At 37.4% G+C, this 20,176-nt stretch overlaps 1 protein-coding gene across 1 annotated transcript in view; it reads left to right on the top strand.

The window, feature by feature from the left end:
• Positions 1-20,176, top strand: part of MALRD1 (MAM and LDL receptor class A domain containing 1) — an 837,423-nt gene that overhangs the window by 79,640 nt on the left and 737,607 nt on the right. The window contains 3 exon segments of the mRNA XM_066386561.1: positions 8,637-8,738; positions 10,128-10,274; positions 15,479-15,645. Coding sequence (XP_066242658.1) covers positions 8,637-8,738; positions 10,128-10,274; positions 15,479-15,645 — 416 coding nt within the window.

The raw sequence follows: 20,176 nt of genomic DNA, 5'->3' as shown, positions 1-20,176 counted from the left end.
TGCCATTCCAAGAGGTAAGATTTTCTTCCTTTTCAAAGATGTGTAGTATTCCATTGCGTATTCCATTCCTGCTTTTTTATCCACTCGTCCACTGTTGGATGCTTGGGCTGTTTCCAGATTTTGGCTACTGTTAACAAGGCTACAATAAATATGAGGGTGCATATCTTCTTTTGAATTAGTGGTTTGGGAGTCTTAGGATATATTCCTAAAAGTGGGATAGCTGGGTCATATGGCAGTTCCATTTTTAGTTTTTTGAGGAATCTCCATACTGTTTTCCACAGTGGCTGCACCAGTATGCATTCCCACCAGCAGTGCAGGAGGGTTCCCTTTTCTCCACACCCTTGCCAGCACTTATTGTGTGCTGATTTGCTAATCACAGTCATTCTGGCAGGTGTGAGACTGTATCTTATTATACTTTTAATTTGCATTTCTCTGATGATTAGTGACATTGAACAGTTTTTCATATGCCTGTTGGCCATCTGTATGTCCTCTTTGGAAAGGTGTCTATTTAGTTCCTTTGTCCATTTTTTAATTGTATTGTTTACCTTCCTGGTGTTGAGCTTTAGAAATTCTTTGTAAATTTTGGTTATTAACCCATTAACCTCTAATCAGATATATCAGTGTTCTCCCTTGGAGTAGGTTGTCTTTTTATTTTGTTAATAGTATCTTTTGCTGTGCAAACCTTTTTAGTTTGATATAATCCAATTTGTTTATTTTGTCTGTTATTTCTCTTGCCCACAGAGATGTATTGGACAAAATATTGGTACAAGAGATATTGGCGAATTTACTGCCTGTTTTCTTCCAAGGTTTTTATGGTTTCGGGACTTACATTTAAGTCTTTTATCTATTTTGTGTTTGTGTTTTGTGAATGGTGTAAGTTGGTAGTCTAGTTTCATGTTTTTGCATGTACTTATCCACTTTTCCCAACAGTATTTGTTAAAGGCACTGTCTTTATTTTATGCTCTTACCTCTTTGGTCAAATGTTAATTGACCGTATCGGCATTGGTTTATTTCTGGATTCTCTGTTCTGTTCTGTTAATTTGTATGCCTGTTTTTATGCCAGTACCAACCTGTTTCGATTGAAATGGCCTTGTAGTATAACCTTATATCAGGAAGTGTGATACCACCCATTCTGTTTTTCATTTTCAAGATTGCAGAGGCTATTTAGGTTCTTTTTTGGTTCCACATAAACTTTTGGAATATTTGTTCTACATCTTTGAAGTATACCATTGATATTTTAATAAGAATTGCATTGAATCTATAGATTACTTTGGGTAGTGTATGGTCACCACTGTTGTCGCCATTCACATGCAGGTTCTCATTGAATTCGGACAGATGGTAAAGAAACAGTGGCTCCAAAAGATGGTGGACCATTTTGTTTATTTAAGTCTTGCTCTGGCCAATGAGCAAACACACAGGGAAAACACTTCTCTTTCGTTCAAGGCTCTCAAAGCCCTGATGCATTCCCCAGTTCCACAACCAGGAGAATCTTCTCTAGTTCCTCCTAGAATCAAGGGCCCCCACAAGCCTCAGGAGGGCTCTCAAAGCCCCTCAGCTCTGGTTCCACATCTGAACATCTTTTCTCTCTCTGCACAACTGGCATCTTCTTCAGCACTCTGCATTCTCTCTGCTCTCCCTGCAAATCTGGCTGGGCCCACAAAGACCCCTCCTCCAGCAAACATTAGCAAAGCAATGGCCCCTCCCTATCAGAAATGCAATCCACCATTTGCAATCAACTGCCCTGCTCTGAGGGCAAGCACACATGTGATTGCCCAGAGCTGTTTTTTAACAATAAAAGTCAACAAACTCAAAAAATACAAATTTTATGAACTCATTTGCCCAACAGTTTGCATAGACATTTTAATGTGTAAATATTCCCATCCATGAACTCAGTATATGCTTCTACTTGTTTGTGTTTTCTTTGATTTCTTTTTTCAGTGTCTTATAATTTTCTAAGTACAAGTTTTTACCTTCCTAAATTTATTCTTAAATACAAAAATTAAAAATAGAATAGTATCTTTTTAAAGCTGGAAAAATTCTGATGGTGAGGATGTATTACATAGATTAAGTATAGTATTATTTTTAGAGAAAAAATATAACTATTCTTTTACTACATATATTTCTCTTTACTATTGAAATGTCAATTACTTCATAAAAGTATAAGATTTAGGTATTTTAATGTTTTTTGAACATTTTGCATGTTGGACAAATAAACTAAATTTTAAAAATAATATTAAAGAAATCATTTAGAATATTTTCATACCTTCAAACAATGTAATTGTAATTACAGCTTTTCTTAAGATATAAATATGAACTGTACATTTATTGAATAGGAAGATCTCTTCAAACTTCACCAAGGTAGCAATTATATGAGATAAAGTCAAGGTTTGTGACTCTAAGTAAGAATGTGCTTAATTACTGCTTCTTGAATAACACTGATTCTTGATTAAATGCTTATTATAATTTTTATAAAGATTGCATGCTGTGGATCATATGTAGAATATTTTTACTATTCTGTGAATATTTTTATATTGGTCTGCCAGAACGCTGCCTTTGTCAAATTTATAAAAGCCTGAAATACACATGTTATCCCTTAGTGAGTCTCAGAATGATGCATACGTTTTATCCAGTTAAATAACTGAGAACCTAGTTCCCTTTTTTAAAAAAATCTTACTAACTTTTAACTACTTGTTCATATCTAATAACTGTTCACTGAAATCCATTACTAATTTATAATTTAAGAAAATTGACAGAGAGGGTCTAAAGCCGGTGGAGTCAAAAGTGGATGTTGATTATAATATTTATTGTACTGGCCTTGAGAATTGAATTTCTTTCTCTACCATCTGAGAGAATCTGGCCAATTTCATATAACCTGCTTCAACAAGATAAGATTTAAAGGATGGTAGGTACTAAATATGTGGTCTCATTGGTACAGAGATCTTAAAATGTTTGTCAAAGATTCATCCTGCTGATCATGCATCATTAATGAAGAATTTTAAAAAATAATAATTTTCTATAGCTAGATTGTGGTGTATGTAAAAATGATAGAGAAAGAATATGAAGAGGGAGAGATAATGAATATAAATATAAATAATTGACATTTTTAAATAGTTTTAAGCTCTGGGATAAACACACTAAAATAAAAATGTTATTAGAAGATTAATTGAGTGACAACTTATACCCCCATGACATTGCTTTCATGGTTGTAAGTTCTAGTTTGGAGCCAAAGGTAACAAATGTGGTTGATATTGGTGAAAAATATTTAATACCAATAAGTACAAGTTACATTTTAAATTCCATGCAATTTATACTTGACTCTTTTGCTATTCTTGTTTACAGTACTTTTGCGAGGTTCTTTTGTCTTGTATAAATAGTGAAAAATTAAAAGTAATATACAACATTTAGTTGAACTATAGCCAATATTTAATTATGTAGCTCTAAAGGGGAGAAGATTTATAGCTATTATACAAATCCAAAGAAATTACAGTTTGAATTGTTTCATGGTAATTGTCATTGTGCCATCATAGCTTCATTTATAGCACACACTCCCTTAGTTGCATTTGCAGTTTTATTTTCGGTGGATTTCCCATTCAGAGGGCTTTGCATATTCATTATTTGTAAGCTTCCATTAGGAGAAACTGGATTATGGATGTTATTTGTAGATCATTTTCATAACCAATCACTTCAATTTCATTTCAAATAAAAATGTAAACAATTTATATAGAGTGTATGATATTTTAAATTTCGATAAATTTTTCTTAACTCTTTCATTTATCCATTAGTGAAATGAGAATATATTGAGCATATATATTGTACCAAAAATTTTTCTAGACACTGGGCAGAGTAACAAAGGAAACAAACAGTAATCACTGCATTCATGGAGCTTACATATTAGTCAGAGGGAAAAAGACTCTAAGCAAATAAACAAAGATATATTTTATGCCAAGCAGTGATACGTGCTATGGGGAAAAATAAAACAGAAAACCAAGATGAGGTGAGGGTGAGATGAAGTTTTAGAGCAGTCAGTCATGGTCACGTGAAGATCATAGTTTGTGAGAAAAAAAACCAAGTTGTTGATCGAGCAAGTGATGTGTACATCGGAAGGTACTATAAATGCAGAGCCTGAGGAAAGAGAAAGCCAGGCCTATATGAGGATGATCATGGTGAAGACTTTTCTGTTTACTTCATGAAGGCTAGAAAGCCATAAAGTGGTTTTGAGCAGAGGAGACATGACCTGACTCACATTCTAGGACAAAGACAGAAACATAGAAGGAAAATAACTTATTACTTAAATCCAGAAAGAATGCAGTTCCATTGAATACGAGTAGTGCAGGTGGTAGGACAGTCAGATTCTTGATGTGTTTCTAGATAAAGGAAAGACATGCTGATGGATAGTATATGTTCAATGTGAGAGACAAAAATGGCTCCAAATATCTTACCTGAACTAGACGGATGGAGTTGTCATGAACTAAGATGGAAAGGAATGTGGGAGGAGAAAGTTTGGTCAGAGACAATCAGAACATTAGTCTTGGACAATATTTCTATCGAGATGTGTGCTAGTTAGCCAGGGGAAGGGGCCAAGTCCACAGCAGGCTATCTATGTGGGAGTCCAGTAAATGTCTGGGCAAATAAGATTTAGTTTTATGAGTCAGTGGCATGTGAGAAATGTTTTAAAGGTGTGAGACTAGGTGAGAAAAAGAAGGTCATGACTGTAGAGAAGAGATCCAAGGACAGAGCTTTGGGAGACTAACGTGGCTTTCTGTAACCTTGAGGAGGCAAGGAAAACCTCACAAAAAGACTGAGAATGAACAGCTAGTAATTTAAGGAAAAAAAAACAAGAGGAAAAAATTATGTACAAGAATCTAGGGAAAAAACATTTCAAGAAGGGGGCTGATCAACTAGGTCCAATATTACCCATATGGCAGGTATGTAGAGAGGAAAAATTAAATACTAGAGTTAGCAACAAAGATGTCAACCTTTTCATATGCAGTTCCAGTGGAATGGTAGGGTTAAAAAAGGGAGGAAAAAGTTCTTATAGATGCTACAACATGAATGATCCTTGAAAATATTATGTTTAATGGAAGAAGTCAATAACAAAAGGCTGCACATGGAATAATTCCATTCATATAGAATGTATAGAATGAGCACATCCATCCAGTGGTTTTCCACAGCCAGTCTGTCGATCGGTGCTGGTCCACCAGAAATTTTGAGGCAGTTCACAAAAGAATGAAATACCCTGATGGTTGCTAGAGGCTTGTGGGATGAGGGAGGAGAGAATGAGGATTGCTATTAATAGTTATGGAACTTTATTTTGGAATGATGAAAATGTTTTGAAATTAGCTACTGATGATGATTGTAGAACATTGTGAATGTGCTAAAAGCCATTGAATTGTATATTTACACATGATTAAAGTAGGTTTAATGTTATCTGAATTTTACCTCAATAAAAATATTGACAATAACCTTATTGGAACAGGTTCAAGAGAAAATGGTGGAGGAGAGCTGGAGTGCGGTCAAAGAGAATATGAAAAACTCAGAAGAGTTAGTTGGAGAGAGTCGTAGGTTCAGGTTCAGCCTCCTTAAGATGGGTGAACTTCAGCCACATTGTGTACTGGGGCCTGTTCCATGAGAATGTGCTGCTGTAAGGAGAAGAGGAAATTGCTGAAATAATTTCTGAGACAGGCAACAGGAGATGCATTTTCTATACGAATGAAAGAAATGGTCTTAGAACAGAGCATGGCTCATTGATCCAGTTTCTGGGGGAAAAACATGGGGACAGCTGTGTAGGAAGATTGATGGTGGGATCTGTGAAGTTTTCTTCTGATTATTCTTATGAAATGTGAAGCAAATGATCAGCTGAAAATGATGAGGTAGAAAGAAGAATGATAAGCTGACATGAAGGAGGAGGTAGAAATTTAAGGGAGGGGGTAAAGTTTTTTGAATAATTGTCTAGGGATAGAGGAAAAGGAAAGAATTAGAGAATGTAGTATGGGATTGCTACAATACAGTGAAGAGAGTAGTCTCAAATATGTCATTTTAATTGTCATAGTATCAAAGTCCTCTATACTCAAGGTCTGCTGCACAGATGCAGGATGGGGTAGGTGGTGGGTTTTGTGTAGATCTGAGCCTGTTCATGGTGATGCCTTCAGCTAGGAATGCTTGGGGCACTCACTGGGGTTCTTACTACTTGTGGCAGACCCCACAATACTTTTCTTCCTGGAACCACTATTGTGGCTGGACCAGCCCTTGAGGTGGTTCTTAAGATCGGGGGAGGCACCTCAGCAACAAACATCAGAACAGTTTGAAAAAACAAGGCTCATTACTCAAAAGTCCTAGAGGATACAGGGTTCTCCTGGGGCCACACAACTAGGTCATGATGGAGAAAAAGAGAGAGACTGGGAGAGAGCACCAGGGTTTCTTTCATTATTGGAATAAAGGGCAGGGTACCTAAGGTTTTATGGGTTCACTCTTTATTGGTGAATTTAAAAATAAGTGCAGGGAAGGGAAAATCAGGTTAGTCAAACAGTCAGTTATCTAGGTAACCCTGAGCTTTCTAAAATGAGAACTTCATGGGTGGGGGCTGTCTGGATCTTTATCCAGTTCTGTACCTGGCTATGTGTTTATTTGAGATGGATGCTGTATGGCCAGTAGTCGCAGCCGTTGTGGCCATTCACATTGCAGGTTCTCATTGAATTCGGACAGACGGTAAAGAAACAGTGAAGCCAGAAAATGATGGGCTATTCCTTTATTCAAGTCTTGCACCAGCTGACAAGCAAACACACAGGGCTCCCAAGCCATGACACATTCTCTGGCTCCATAACCAGGAGAATCTTCTCCAGTTCCTCCTAGAATCAAAGGCCTCACCAGTCTCAGTGGAGCTCATGAAGCCCCTCACCTCCGGTTCCCCATCTGCACACCTTCTCTTTCTCTGCAAACATAGCTCCTTTCCGCCTCTTATTCTCTTTTTGAAACAGGCTGGGGGCAATCAAAATCCTCCCCCAGAAAACATTAGCAAAACAATGGTCCTTCCTAAGCAGGAAGATAATTTGCAATTTCACAGACCACTTATACCTGGCACTGCCTAGCCCCCAATGCAAACTATAAGCAAGCAAACATAAAAATCATATTTTACAAACTTATTTGACCAACAGATGCCCTTGAAATAGGTGCTTCAGCAATCAAAAGCTTAATGTAAGGCACTTACTTGATAATTACAAAAGCTAATTGTTCAGCCCTTTGACTATATGGAGAGTTGTACTTACTAGTTTTTGCCCTTAGAGTATTGGGAAGCCTGAGAAGGGCCAGGGATGAGGGGTTATCTTACATCTATCTATAAGAAGGGAAAGAGGACATGACAGAGGACTGAAGGAAATGGTAAGATGGTAGGACCATTAGCTGGTAGGGCATGATGCTGTAAAAAAATTTTTACAGTTGAGATACTAGAAGGAGTGAGCTGGCACAATAGGGATGAAGGTTGTGGACTAGATCACAAGGAAATGTAATCGTTAGTAGTGATAATACTCAGAGGAATGGCAGTGCCCCAGTGTCCATAGATGACTGCAACAAACTGGTTCTTTGATGTCAAGAAAATCAAAACTTCAGTATTTAGGAAAGCGAGAGTGAGAATTATCTGGAAATGGAAACTGAGGCAGGAGGGACACTTGGGAAAATGAGTTTGTAAAATTTGTATTTTCTAAGTTGCTCACTTTTATTGTTAAAAATGGCCGCTGCCCACGTGAATGATGCTGTGCAGGTAAGGGTGCTAATTACCTTCCTGCTTGGGAAGGAGCTTTGTTATGCTCATGTGTGCTGGAGGAGGGGTTTTACGCCAAAAGGTTTTAAGAAGAAAGAAAAAAATAAGGAGGCCATGTTTTTGCAGAGTGAGAGCAGGGAAGAAGTGTGCGGAGGAGAAGCAGCAGCCAAGATGGCAGAGTGCTGAAGGAGAAGAGAGTTTGGGCAGAGAGAAGGAAATGGGAAACCAGAGGTGACTTAAACTGGTGGGGGGCCTTTAATTCTAGAAAAAAACAGAAAAGATTCTCCTGGTTGTGGAACAGGAGAATGTGTGAGTGGGGTTTGGTGCCCTGTGTATTTATTTACTTGCCTGCTGGTGTGAGGCAATGGCCCACCAGTTTTCGATTCTGCTGTTTCTTTACCATCTGTCCGAATCTAATGGGAACCTACACATACCTGGCAGTGACAGCAGCAGTGATGGCAGCAACTATTGGCCATACAGACCACTTTGAGGGGGATGTGGGAGGGAAAACATCCATCATTAAAGAGGGCAGCAGTGAAAATAGTTTCAGGGCAGATCCAGCTTCTAGTTAAAGAGGACACCATATGTTACATTTTATGCATGAACTATTTTTCTTCTTCTAAATAATAGGTTCTTAGTTTTCACGTTAGGGCAGATTACTTATGTGGAGTTGGAAAATTTGGTTTTGGCCTTCACCACTGAGAGCTGATTAAAGTTCAGAAACATTGTCATGGTTTATTCTCTCTCTCTCTCTCTCTCTCTCTCTCTCCCCAAAGGGTGATGCCATCATAATGAGGTTGTAGAGCAAGTGTTCATGTTCTAAGAAATATATAAGTCTCCTAACTACTTCTGCATCTCACTCTTGCCAATTTAAATTTATCAGATGAAACTTTACCATGTCAGGAAGTATTGGATACTAAGAAAGAACTCTGCCATCCTGGTACAAGTCTCTGCAGATCTGACTCTACAGTTGAAGAATTAAGGTGTAAGTATTAAATTGACATGTCCAACTTGTTGGCGTGTTGTCCATTCATGAGACTTATCACTAATGGGAATATCAGATACTCACTTGCCTTTTTGTAATTCATGCCCAAGTGTTAGCTGCAGTGTTACTGGCATTTTAGCTGGAATATTATTGGAATTTGTTAACAAGTGAACAATACTAAATATGACAATTTACATTGATGTTGTTTTGTAAAATAGTTCCTTTAAAGACCACTGTAGATATATATGCAATGATTCTTCTTTAAAATTTTGGTGTGATTATGAGTAGTCAATGATGTTAAGCCTAATCTGGAGGGACCCGAAACATTGAAGACACAAACAAAGTCCATTGATTACACGCCAAAGCTTTATTGTCTAGCTTGGCCAAGCGGCGGCTCCTCCAAAAGGGTCTGAGGGAGTGCGCGCCGGCCCTTTGTTCTACTTGGTTTTTATAGTTTTGTAAGTGGGAAGTACAGAAGCAAAAATTGTAATTAGTAGCCCTTTACCACTATTGGTTATAGTCATCTGTCCTTTAACATGATAGGACCATGTTCAATTTGCAAGCCATACATCTTTTTGGAGAAAACAAAATTTACAAGTCAACACAATGACAGAAACATATCTTTTTACATATTAAAAGGTATTCCCATATTATCTAGTGTTCATCTGCTATCTCTCTGTCCAGAGTCACACGTGTTAACTATATGCTTTACATAGGAGAGGTAGTTTCCATGGGGACAAATACCCGCAAATGGCTCATAGTTATAAGAAAAGGTTTATTTTGGCTTTTCTCTCCCTGCACCTGGCTAGCCATTCACCCCTTTCCCCACAGGTGTGGTGGAATGTCTGGGGATCCATGTTTTCCTCCCTTTGCATTTACAATATAATGCCAAGGTCCATCCTGGTTATGCCAATCACATAGTACAGAGACTATTCTCACAATTTCTCTGCACACCTTAACCCAAATTAATAAAATGTTCTCCAAGCCTCTTAAAATATTAATACTAATTCTGTAGTTTTTGTTACCTTATAACACCTGTGGGTGAAGTGGCTCCAGTGGCTCCTCAAATGATGTAAGCAAACTTATTTCCATAAAGTAGCCAAGGTCAGATATTATACTATTTAAAAAATCAACACCAAAGATAGAAACTTTTCATTATTTATGGCAATGGTTCTCATTTTTGAGAATGCCAATCTAAGTCAGTTGAATAACTTGAAAAATAGAGTTGCTGGTCCACTATAAGGCTTATTGAATCAAAATGTCCAGGTATGCTTTTGTGTGTGTGTTTATATGTGTATGTATTTAAGCCTCATTGCAACACTTAACTGTGGTAGTAGCCACTCTCATAGATGGTGAGAGTTCACCAAGGTTTTTCTCTCCTCTTTTCAGTGTGTCAGCCCTGTGGGTTTGAATTTGACATGTGTGACTGGGCATCAGAAGCACCTGCTGGGCAAATTTCCTGGATGCGAACAAAAGCAAGAGAAATTCCTGCATTAGAATCTACACCTCAGCAGGATAAAAGTAGTGATGATGAAGGTAGGAAATAAGACATAATATCTTTTATATATTATTTTTAGAATTTGGCTGTATTGTGACTAGTATGAAGGCATTTATTTGGGGGTCTTCATGAACATACTGGGTATATTTTATAGAAACAATTTTATGTCATAGGTATTGAAAGTGAGAAAAATAATTTCTTTTTTTTTATTTATTCATTTAGAGAGGAGAGGGAGAGACAGAGAGAGAGAGAGACAGAGAGAGAGAGGAGAGACAGAGAGAGAGAAGGGGGGAGGAGCTGGAAGCATCAACTCCCATATGTGCCTTGACCAGGCAAGCCCAGGGTTTCGAACCGGCAACCTCAGCATTTCCAGGTCGAAGCTTTATCCACTGCGCCACCACAGGTCAGGCGAGAAAAATAATTTCTAACAGTATAAAGAAAAAATTATACTAGATTATTTTAATTTTTTTAAATTTTATTATTTTCTTATTAGGAGACAATAGATTTTGTGTGAACAACAAAAAAATGTTTTAGCAAGTCTGTTAGCTCCATCACTGCAGTATTTATTGTCCATGAGTTTCATCCTCTTATTCTAACACTATGTTTGTGATTTCTGTGTACTTTTCTTTACGTGGCTTTGTCTTTTTCTAAAATGTTTTTGGAGGGATATTGTTAGTCTTTTTAAAAATTTGTAATTTAAATTTTAATTCCAGCAGAAACTAATCTACTTCCATGTAGATTTTATTATATCCATAGTTTTGCCTTTTCCAGAGTATCATCTAGTTCAGCGGTTCTCAACCTGTGGTTGCGACCCCGGGGGGGGGGGGGGGGGGTGTCAAACGACCAAAACACAGGGGTCGCTTTGGGGTCGGGACCCACAGGTTGAGAACCACTAATCTAGTTGGAGTCACATATATAATATAGCTTTTTCAGATTAACTCCTTAGTAATATGTATTTAAGGTTTCTTCACGTCCTTCAATGGGCTTGAGAGCTCACGTCTTTTTAACGCCTGAGAGTACAGTTGTCCCTCGCCATATCATGGTTCACTTTTTACGGTCTCACTGTATCGTGGATTTTTAAATTGTATATATCTAATTTTGTATCATGGATTTTTCATTATGTCACAGGATTTCGCAGTATATAGATATTTTTATATATTTATTATTTTAATTATTTTTGCAGTAAAATAAGCACAGGAAGTGTTTATGAATGTGAGAAAGGTTTATAAGAGTGTAGGGAGAGTATATAAATCTTAAAATATATATAAATAATAAAAAAAATATAAGGTCGCTACTTCACAGATTTTTGCCTATTGCGGGGTGTTCTGGAACCTAACACCTGTGATAGACGAGGGACCACTGTGTTCCAATGTCTGGATGTACTATAATTTATCCACTCACCTATGAATAAAGCTACTCTGAATATACATATGCCGGTTTTTATGTGGATCTAAGTCTTCAGCTCCTTTGAGTAAATACCATGAAAGATGATTACTGAATCATTTGCTAACAGTATGTTTAATTTTCTAAGAAACCACCAAACTGTCTTCCAAAGTGTGTACCATATTGTTGTGTTTCTCAACAGAAATGAATAAAATTTCTTTTGCTCCTCATTCTCTCCAAAATTTGGTGTTGTCAGTGTTTTGGATTTTGGCCATTTTATGAGGTGTGTCATGACATCTTATTGTTTTAATTTTCTTTTTTTATTTTTTATTTTGACAGAAATAGACAGAGAGAGGAACAGATAGGGACAGACAGACAGCAAGGGAGAGAGATGAGAAGTATCAATTCTTCGTTACAGCACCTTAGTTCTTCATTGATTACTTTCTCATATGTGCCTTGACCAGGGGACCACAACAGACCGAATCATCCCTTTCTCAAGCCAGCAACCTTGGACTCAAGGTGGTGAGCCTTGCTCAAACCAGATGAGCCTGTGCTCAAGTTGGCAACCTCAGGGTTTTGAATCTGGGTCCTCTGCATCCCTGTATGATGATCTATCCACTGTGCCACCACTTGGTCAGGCTAATTTTCATTTTCTTAATGACATATTAGTTGGAGCTCTTTTCATATACATACTTTTCATCTGTATATCTTCTTCAGTTAGATGTCTGTTAAGGTATTTGGTTGTTCTTTTATTTAAATTTTTTCTCATTGGCTTAGATGCTTTAATTTATATGTTTTATATTTTAATGGCTATTTAATATTTTTAACATATAGCTTTAATATTAGATTTATTTAACAAAACCTAAATTGCTTCAGTATATTTGTCTCTGAAATGAAAGGAACTTGACATAATTTAATTATTATTTTAACACCTTTTTTTGGACTTGAATTATAGTTTAATATTTTCAAAAACACTTAAATAAATATATTTTGAAGCTATTATATTTTCAATTATTACAATGATATATTTTCTTATTTTCCCTACTCACTGTTCTTTTATTTCATCCTCTCAAAGTTCTTTTTTATTTTTTTATTTTATTTACTGATATTCAGAGAGAGAGGAAGGTGGGGGAGAGAGAGACAGGAGCATTGATCTGCTCCTGTCTGTGCCTGACTGGGTTGATCCAGCAACCTCTGCTCTTCAGGATGGTGCTCTAACCAATGAAGCCATCTGCCCAGGGCTCATCCTAGCTCTTTTCCTTTTCCTTCTTGCAAAGGTTCACTTTTTAAACTAAAAGTTCTTTTATTTATAAAAGATTTGTGGTGATGAACTAGCTCAGTATTTATAAACTTCAAACATTTTTTAATTGGCCTCACACCTAAATAATAAGCTGCCTGGTCATACAATTTTAGAATAAAAGTCTGTTTATTTCATTTTTAACTACATGGAGATAGTCCTTTGTCTTTTTTTTTAATGTGACAGAGACAGAGAGAGACAGAGAGAGACAGAGAGAGGGACAGATAGGGACAGACAGACAGGAAGGGAGAGAGATGAGAAGCATCAAGTCATTGCAGCACCTTAGTTCATTGATTGCTTTCTCATATGTGGCCTTGACCGGGGGCTACAACAGACTGAGTGACCCCTTGCTCAAGCCACAACCTTGGGCTCAAACTGGTGAGCCTTGCTCAAACCAGCAACCTCAAGGTTTCTAACCTGGGTCCTCCATGTCCCAGTCTGATGCTCTATCCACTGTGCCACCACCTGGTCAGGCCTTTATCTTCTGATATCTACTGTAGACTTACACTTTCTTTACCCTTCCTCCATTCTTGCCTGATTTTTTCTCTGTACCTACCTCCTTGCTCTGTGATTTTGTTGTAGCATTACTTAGTTCTCCAATACCTTATCTGATTAACAATACTAAAGTAGTGTTTCTTATTTCATGGCAATGCTTGGAGTTTTACACATCCTGTCTCATAGCCATCCATAGCCTGAAATGGTGACCGTAGGCATATTTTCCACCTCAGTTTATAAGCAGAGTTCCCATCCCTGGTCATCGTTGAGAGAATGGATTGTTCTCCAGCTTTTCTAAAATTTAAATTATCAATAGTTAAAAGTCAAGCTACCACCACCTGCTTCTCATTCCAAAGCCCAAGTTCTGTGTTTTCAGTGCAGCTCATCACTTAGAATATCGGTTCTTTCTTCTCTCTCAAGATGGCATTTGATCTGTCTCTGCTTTTGTAAAAATGCATTTTACATTTATTATTACTTGTGTATAGGTCAGATGCAAAGTATTAACTTACTGTGCTATTTTGATTAAAGTCTAACATTTCTGGTAAATAACAGTTCACTTAATTTAAACTTACAGTTTTTAGAAGCTGCAAGAATATTTACTAATTTACAAAAAATAAAGTATTTGAAATACTTTATTTTTAAAAATTAAGGTTGTAAATTTATAAAAATATCATTGTATCTCTGCACTGTTTATATTGTTGAGTTAAAGAAGAATCCAAATTGGTTGTAAGCATCAGATGAGAAAAAGATTTTGGCAATATTTTTAGGTACTACAAAATTCACAAGTATAGTTTAGTAGGACTGTAGATGTTTGATGATTCCATTTAATTTGGCTAAAAAAAGATGGCTTTTTAATTTATATTCTGTCAAACTATAAAGGTTTTTCTATGAAAGATAGAAAAATAATCAAAAGGGAAAAGAATTTTGGGAAGATGAGAAATTCTTTTTTTTTTTTTTTTTTTTTTTTTCCATTTTTCTGAAGCTGGAAACAGGGAGAGACAGTTAGACAGACTCCCGCATGCGCCCGACCGGGATCCACCCGGCACGCCCACCAGGGGCGATGCTCTGCCCACCAGGGGGCGATGCTCTGCCCATCCTGGGCGTCGCCATGTTGCGACCAGAGCCACTCTAGCGCCTGAGGCAGAGGCCACAGAGCCATCCCCAGTGCCCGGGCCATCTTTGCTCCAATGGAGCCTTGGCTGCGGGAGGGGAAGAGAGAGACAGAGAGGAAAGCTCGGCAGCGGAGGGGTGGAGAAGCAAATGGGCGCTTCTCCTGTGTGCCCTGGCCGGGAATCGAACCCGGGTCCTCCGCACGCTAGGCCAACGCTCTACCACTGAGCCAACCGGCCAGGGCGAGAAATTCTTGATTAAAAAAAGATTGCATTGAGATATTTAAAAGGAAATGATAATTTGGTGGTATAAAGATTTCTTTTTCTTTGTTTTTCAAGTGAGAGAGTGAGAGACAGACAGACTCTGCATGCACCCTGACCAGAACCCACCAGCCAACCTCCATCTGGAGCCCATGCTCTTCCCATCTGGGGCTGCTGGCCACCAAGCTATTCTTACCGCCTGAGGCAGAGGCTCCAAGAAACCATCCTTAGTGCCCAGCCGATGTGCTCAAACTAATCGAGCCATGGCTGTGGGAAAAGAAGAGAGAGAAGAGGGAGAGAGGGGGGTGGAGAAGCATATGGTTGCTTCTCCTATGTGTCCTGACCAGAAATTGAACCCAGGACATCCACATGCCCAGGCAACACTCTACCACTGAGCCATACAGCCAGGGCCAGTATAGAGATTTTTATACCAGTTTTTTACAAAACTATTGGTTTTTCAGATGGAGGGCATTATCAAACTTTAATTTCAGAAATTAGGAGCAGATTTTGATACATTTTAGAGAGCACACGTGGAAATGAAAATATCATTTGTAATTGATGTAATTATTACAAACTATCATATATTTTTAAATAAAATATTTATGATTCACGTCTGATTTTGAAAACTTTAGAAATAATTTTGTTCAAACAGAAAATAGCTATTTTTCTCTAAATTTCTTTTTTCTTTATTTTTCAGGTTACTATATGTGGCTAGGAGCTAAGCATGCTTCTACTCTTAGCCGTTTAGACAGCAAGGCTTATCTAAATAGCTCTATGTGTCGCTGCTTAGGCAAAAGCTGCCATCTTCAGTTTTATTACACTCTGGAAAGCAGTGTTCTGAGCGTAGGTCTATACAATAATAAGGTAAAAAAAATTACATTTATTTTAAAATGTTTGAATAAATGAAATTTCTATTCTTGGCAACTTGTGTTTCTATTTTTCAGTTGTGTAGGCTTTATGTATTTAACTTGACTTTATTTAGTATGCCTTTAAAAAAAATATTAACAAGTTAGTTTAGGAAACATTGTCATGTACAAAAGCTAATGTGATAACTGCACTATGTATTTCCTAAAACTCTTAAAATTCATGAAAGCCTATTAAAGAAATGATAGGTCTAATACAATGAGCTATTTGGGAATCTTTCATTATCTCTGTATGGAAGCTCTGATGTGATCTGTTTTGAATTTTAGATCTACATGCCATTAATGCTGTAAATATGATGGAAGCAAATTACTTGTTCTGGTCTATAGATACAATTTCAAAGGCTGGCAATTACTGATTAAATACAGATAAATAAGTAATTTGAATTTAAAAAATGATACCCTAGGCAGAGTGTAAGTTATAGTGTTAATACTTATAAATAAAACAAATCCAAACCTTTTTTAAAAAAAAAATTACTTGAACAAAAAACTATACAAGTGGGCAAGTATTTGAGCCACTGAGAATTTATTTTGTGAAGAACAATTTACTTATAAATAGATGTAAAGAAATCATAGGGTTAAAGAGTGATCATTTTAGAAATGGGAAACATTTGACAATAGTTGCAGGAATTCTGACATTAAAAAAAGGAAGACAGTGAAAGCATCCGAATTCATTTTCCTTGGCTCAGGATGCTTTGGGTAAATCCAGCTGAAACTCCCACATGACATCAACTATACTCATTTTTTTAACAAAGGGTTACTTATCAATTGCCACTAACTATCTGTCAGTAGCATTTTCTTCTGAAGCTTGAAGTACCATTATAATTAATCCTCAAGGATCAGAATGCTGATTAGCAAGATACCTAAAAATTAAAGAAAAGTTCTTTTTCTTCCTAGGTCTATTACATCACCTTTAACCTTTTCCTTTTGTGTCATTTTCATCATGCCCAGCCTTTTTCTTTATAGTTTACTTCTCCAAGACAGTCACAGAGTTCTAAAGCATAAAGTTGGATGAATACTCTCATCAGATAGCCTAATACATTTCCTTTTGCTATATGAATGAGACACAATTTCTAGCAATCTGTAACTATGTTATAGTTTTTAGTACTGCATATTTTGTAGTAGTATTTGGCAGCGTAATGCCCTGTAATCTATTTGATCTATTTAATCTAATTTGGTTAGGTGTGCTGGGTGGAGGGGTTAAAACATCTCCCTGCCTTTTCTGTAGTTCACCAAAATTCCTAGATATATGGGAGCAATATTACCAAAAAAAAAAAAAAAGTTTAAACTTTACTGATATATGTTGTAATACTTATATCTTAAGTATCTTTCAGTTATTACCTGTGCCGTGTAAACCAAGCCCAGGAAGCCTCTCTGCAAATTGCAGCCCTGTATAATTTCCAACTTCCTTTTCAACAAAGAAACTCTAGAATAATTTTGTTATGCTTATGTTATAGTTTAAGATGCTTAAAAATATATGGTCCTATGATAGTGCTTTCACATGGCAAATAATTAATATTCAGTAAATGTTTAATAAGTTATTAACCTAAATTTAAGGAGAAATTTGTATCATATATGTTCTAATTCAGGGGGGTTATTTTAATCTATCCTGAACACCAGTGACAGATTTTTTTTAAATTTTATTTATTCATTTTAGAGAGGAGAGAGAAAGGGAGAGAGACAGAGATGGAGAGAGAGGGGAGAGAGAGACAGAGAGAGAAGTGGGGAGGAGCTGGAAGCATCAACTCCCATATGTGCCTTGACCAGGCAAGCCCAGGGTTTTGAACCAGCGACCTCAGCATTTCCAGGTCGACGCTTTATCCACTGCGCCACCATAGGTCAGGCAGTGACAGATTTTTAAAGTTTTAATATATGTCAAATAGAGTTAGCAATTACTGAAAATGAGCAATATCACTTTTCTGATGGCTTTGGGATGATACAAGAAAAGAGTGAAACACATTGGTTTTAGATACTACCTCATACAATAAGAAAAGAGTAATCAACAATCTATTTCCCACATTATGAGAAAGAAGTTAATCATTGAGAACTGATGTGGTGTATTAATTGAACCACTAAGTATACATCATAGTGTTGACTGATGTTTGATTCATTAGTTTACCCAGTATTCTGCAAGACAGTGTTCTATCTCTTTTGACATTTAATGTGCTATTCTTTATACATGTAACATGTATGTCACTAATGCAAAATCTGCCTCAGCCTGACCAGGCAGTGGTGCAGTGGATAGAGCGTCGGACTGGGACGTGGAGGACCCAGGAACGAGATCTCGACATCGCCAGCTTGAGTGCCGGCTCATTGGGTTTGAGCAAGGCTCACTAACTTGAGCCCAAGGTCACTGGCTCAGGCAAGACATCACTCAGTCTGCTGTAGCCCCCAGGTCAAGGCACATATGAGAAATCAATCAATGAACTAAGGAACTGCAACAAAGAATTGATGCTTCTCATCTCTCTCCCTTCCTGTCTGTCTGTCCCTATCGGTCCCTATCTCTGACTTTCTCTGTCTCTGCCACAAAAGGAAAAAAAAAATCTGCCTCAAAGTACAGGTTGATGTTTTTATCACAAACTTAAAAATTATCCCAAATCTATTATTTACAAAATAGCTCTTGATGAAATGATCATTTACCTCTTCCATGAATCTAATGAAGGAAAAACCTTTACAATATGTGCAAGTAAATCAAGAAATACCTAGTGAGAATACTGAGACATTTTCTTTATATTAAAAGAACATTAGAACTTGAGAAATAAAATACACAGGCGAGAGTCAAGTTGTAAATCGTTGACTCAGATTCAAGTCAGTTTATGGGTATAGAAGTTCTAGTTTGTGCCATCTAACAGTTGTTGGAATTAAGTCTCTGTTCATTATATATTAAGGCAATAATCATAGCAACAGCCTTTTCTTTGAGAGAGAGAGAGATAGGAAGAGAGATGAGAAGCATGAAGTTGTAGTTGCGTCACTTTAGTTGTTCATTGATTGCTTCTCATATGTGCCAAGCCAGTGACCTTGGGCTTCAATCCAGCAACCATGGGATTATGTCCATGATTCTACACTGAAGTAGGGGACCCCACGCTCAAGCCAGCAACCTCGGCGTTCCAGTTTGATGCTCTATCCGTTCTGACACCACTGGTCAGGCACAACAGCCATTTTTTTTTTTTTTTATCCTAAGGAGTGTTTCCTTGTTACTGAGCCAAGAACAGTGCCCAGACTGTGGTCCTCTTATATATTTTCTAACTTTCTGCTGGCAAGTGGGAAGAAAACAGTAAAGACAGGAAAGACAATGCCTTAGAAAGTTTCTTTTATTGGATATATTACAGTTCTTAAAACCATAATTACCTTTCCTTGATGGAAAATCTTTACCCAAGTACATGATCCTATCACTACATGCAATCAAAAGTAGTTAAAAGTGAATAAAGTAAAACCTTAAATTAGTAACATTGATTGAATTCACAGGAAGAGGGAAAGATAAGCTGAGATCTCTAAGATATTTAGTAATAAATATTTTTCTTGGGTGGTAAAATGGCATTGTTGGTGCTCAACCGGGGGAGTAAGGAAGGGCATTTTTAAAGTTTTTACTTATTGATTCAGATACTCATCAATTAGAACATCACTTGAAGGGCTTTTCTGAGCTGAGGGTCTCTTTTATATTGACAGCTGTTCCAGGTAAGTAGGTAAGTGTCTGTGAGGACAAATAAAAGCTGATTTTATTTAGTTAGGGTTAATTAGGTTTTTTTTTCCATTGCTATGTCATGAGACAGGAAAAGTGGTAGAAAAATCTAGATTTCATACACAATATACCATTAACTTAAGTGTATGAAAGCCAATTAAGTTTAGAAAATACTCTGTTCACTTTTCAAAAAAATGTAAATGTATTGTTCTTTCAGTAGAACAGAGGGGAATCAGTCATTGTGAAAAAAGAGCACAGTTGTACTCAACTATTCTCATAAAATGAAAGTGAGGGGAAATGATAAATGCAACTTGTTAGGCACTGTTATTAAAAGCAGGTGTGGAGGAGACAAGCATCTTGTTGCAAAACATCTGAAGTTATATAGGAAATAATTGGAAGAAAAACTAGTTGTATGTCTCAACTTTAAATAATTACAATTCGGAGTGACGTCACGGAAATGGTGCCGTGAGCAGCGCGTCTGACAGATCTCCCCAAAATCTCAACAAATTTATCAACTAGAAACAGAAAAATATATCCTCAGAGCATCCCGGAGTTCCACACACACACACACAGAAAGCGAAAGGACTGTTGCCGAGAAGGGAATACGCCTGTGGTGAGTCAACCCACACGTGCAGCTACCTGTGCCGCGGTCTGGAGTCCCGGCTACCGTTGTGCGCTAAGAAGCCGCACGCGCGCCCTGTGCCGCCATCCCGGAGTCCCGGCTACCGGCGTGCGCTAAGAAGCCGAGCGCGCACCTCGTGCCGCCATCCCGGAGTCCCGGCTGCCGGCGTGCGCT

This window comes from Saccopteryx leptura, chromosome 5 (assembly GCF_036850995.1).
Source record: "Saccopteryx leptura isolate mSacLep1 chromosome 5, mSacLep1_pri_phased_curated, whole genome shotgun sequence".
NCBI lineage: Eukaryota > Metazoa > Chordata > Mammalia > Chiroptera > Emballonuridae > Saccopteryx > Saccopteryx leptura.
Note: the sequence above shows the minus strand (reverse complement) of the source record. Positions and strands in the feature narration are given on the sequence as shown.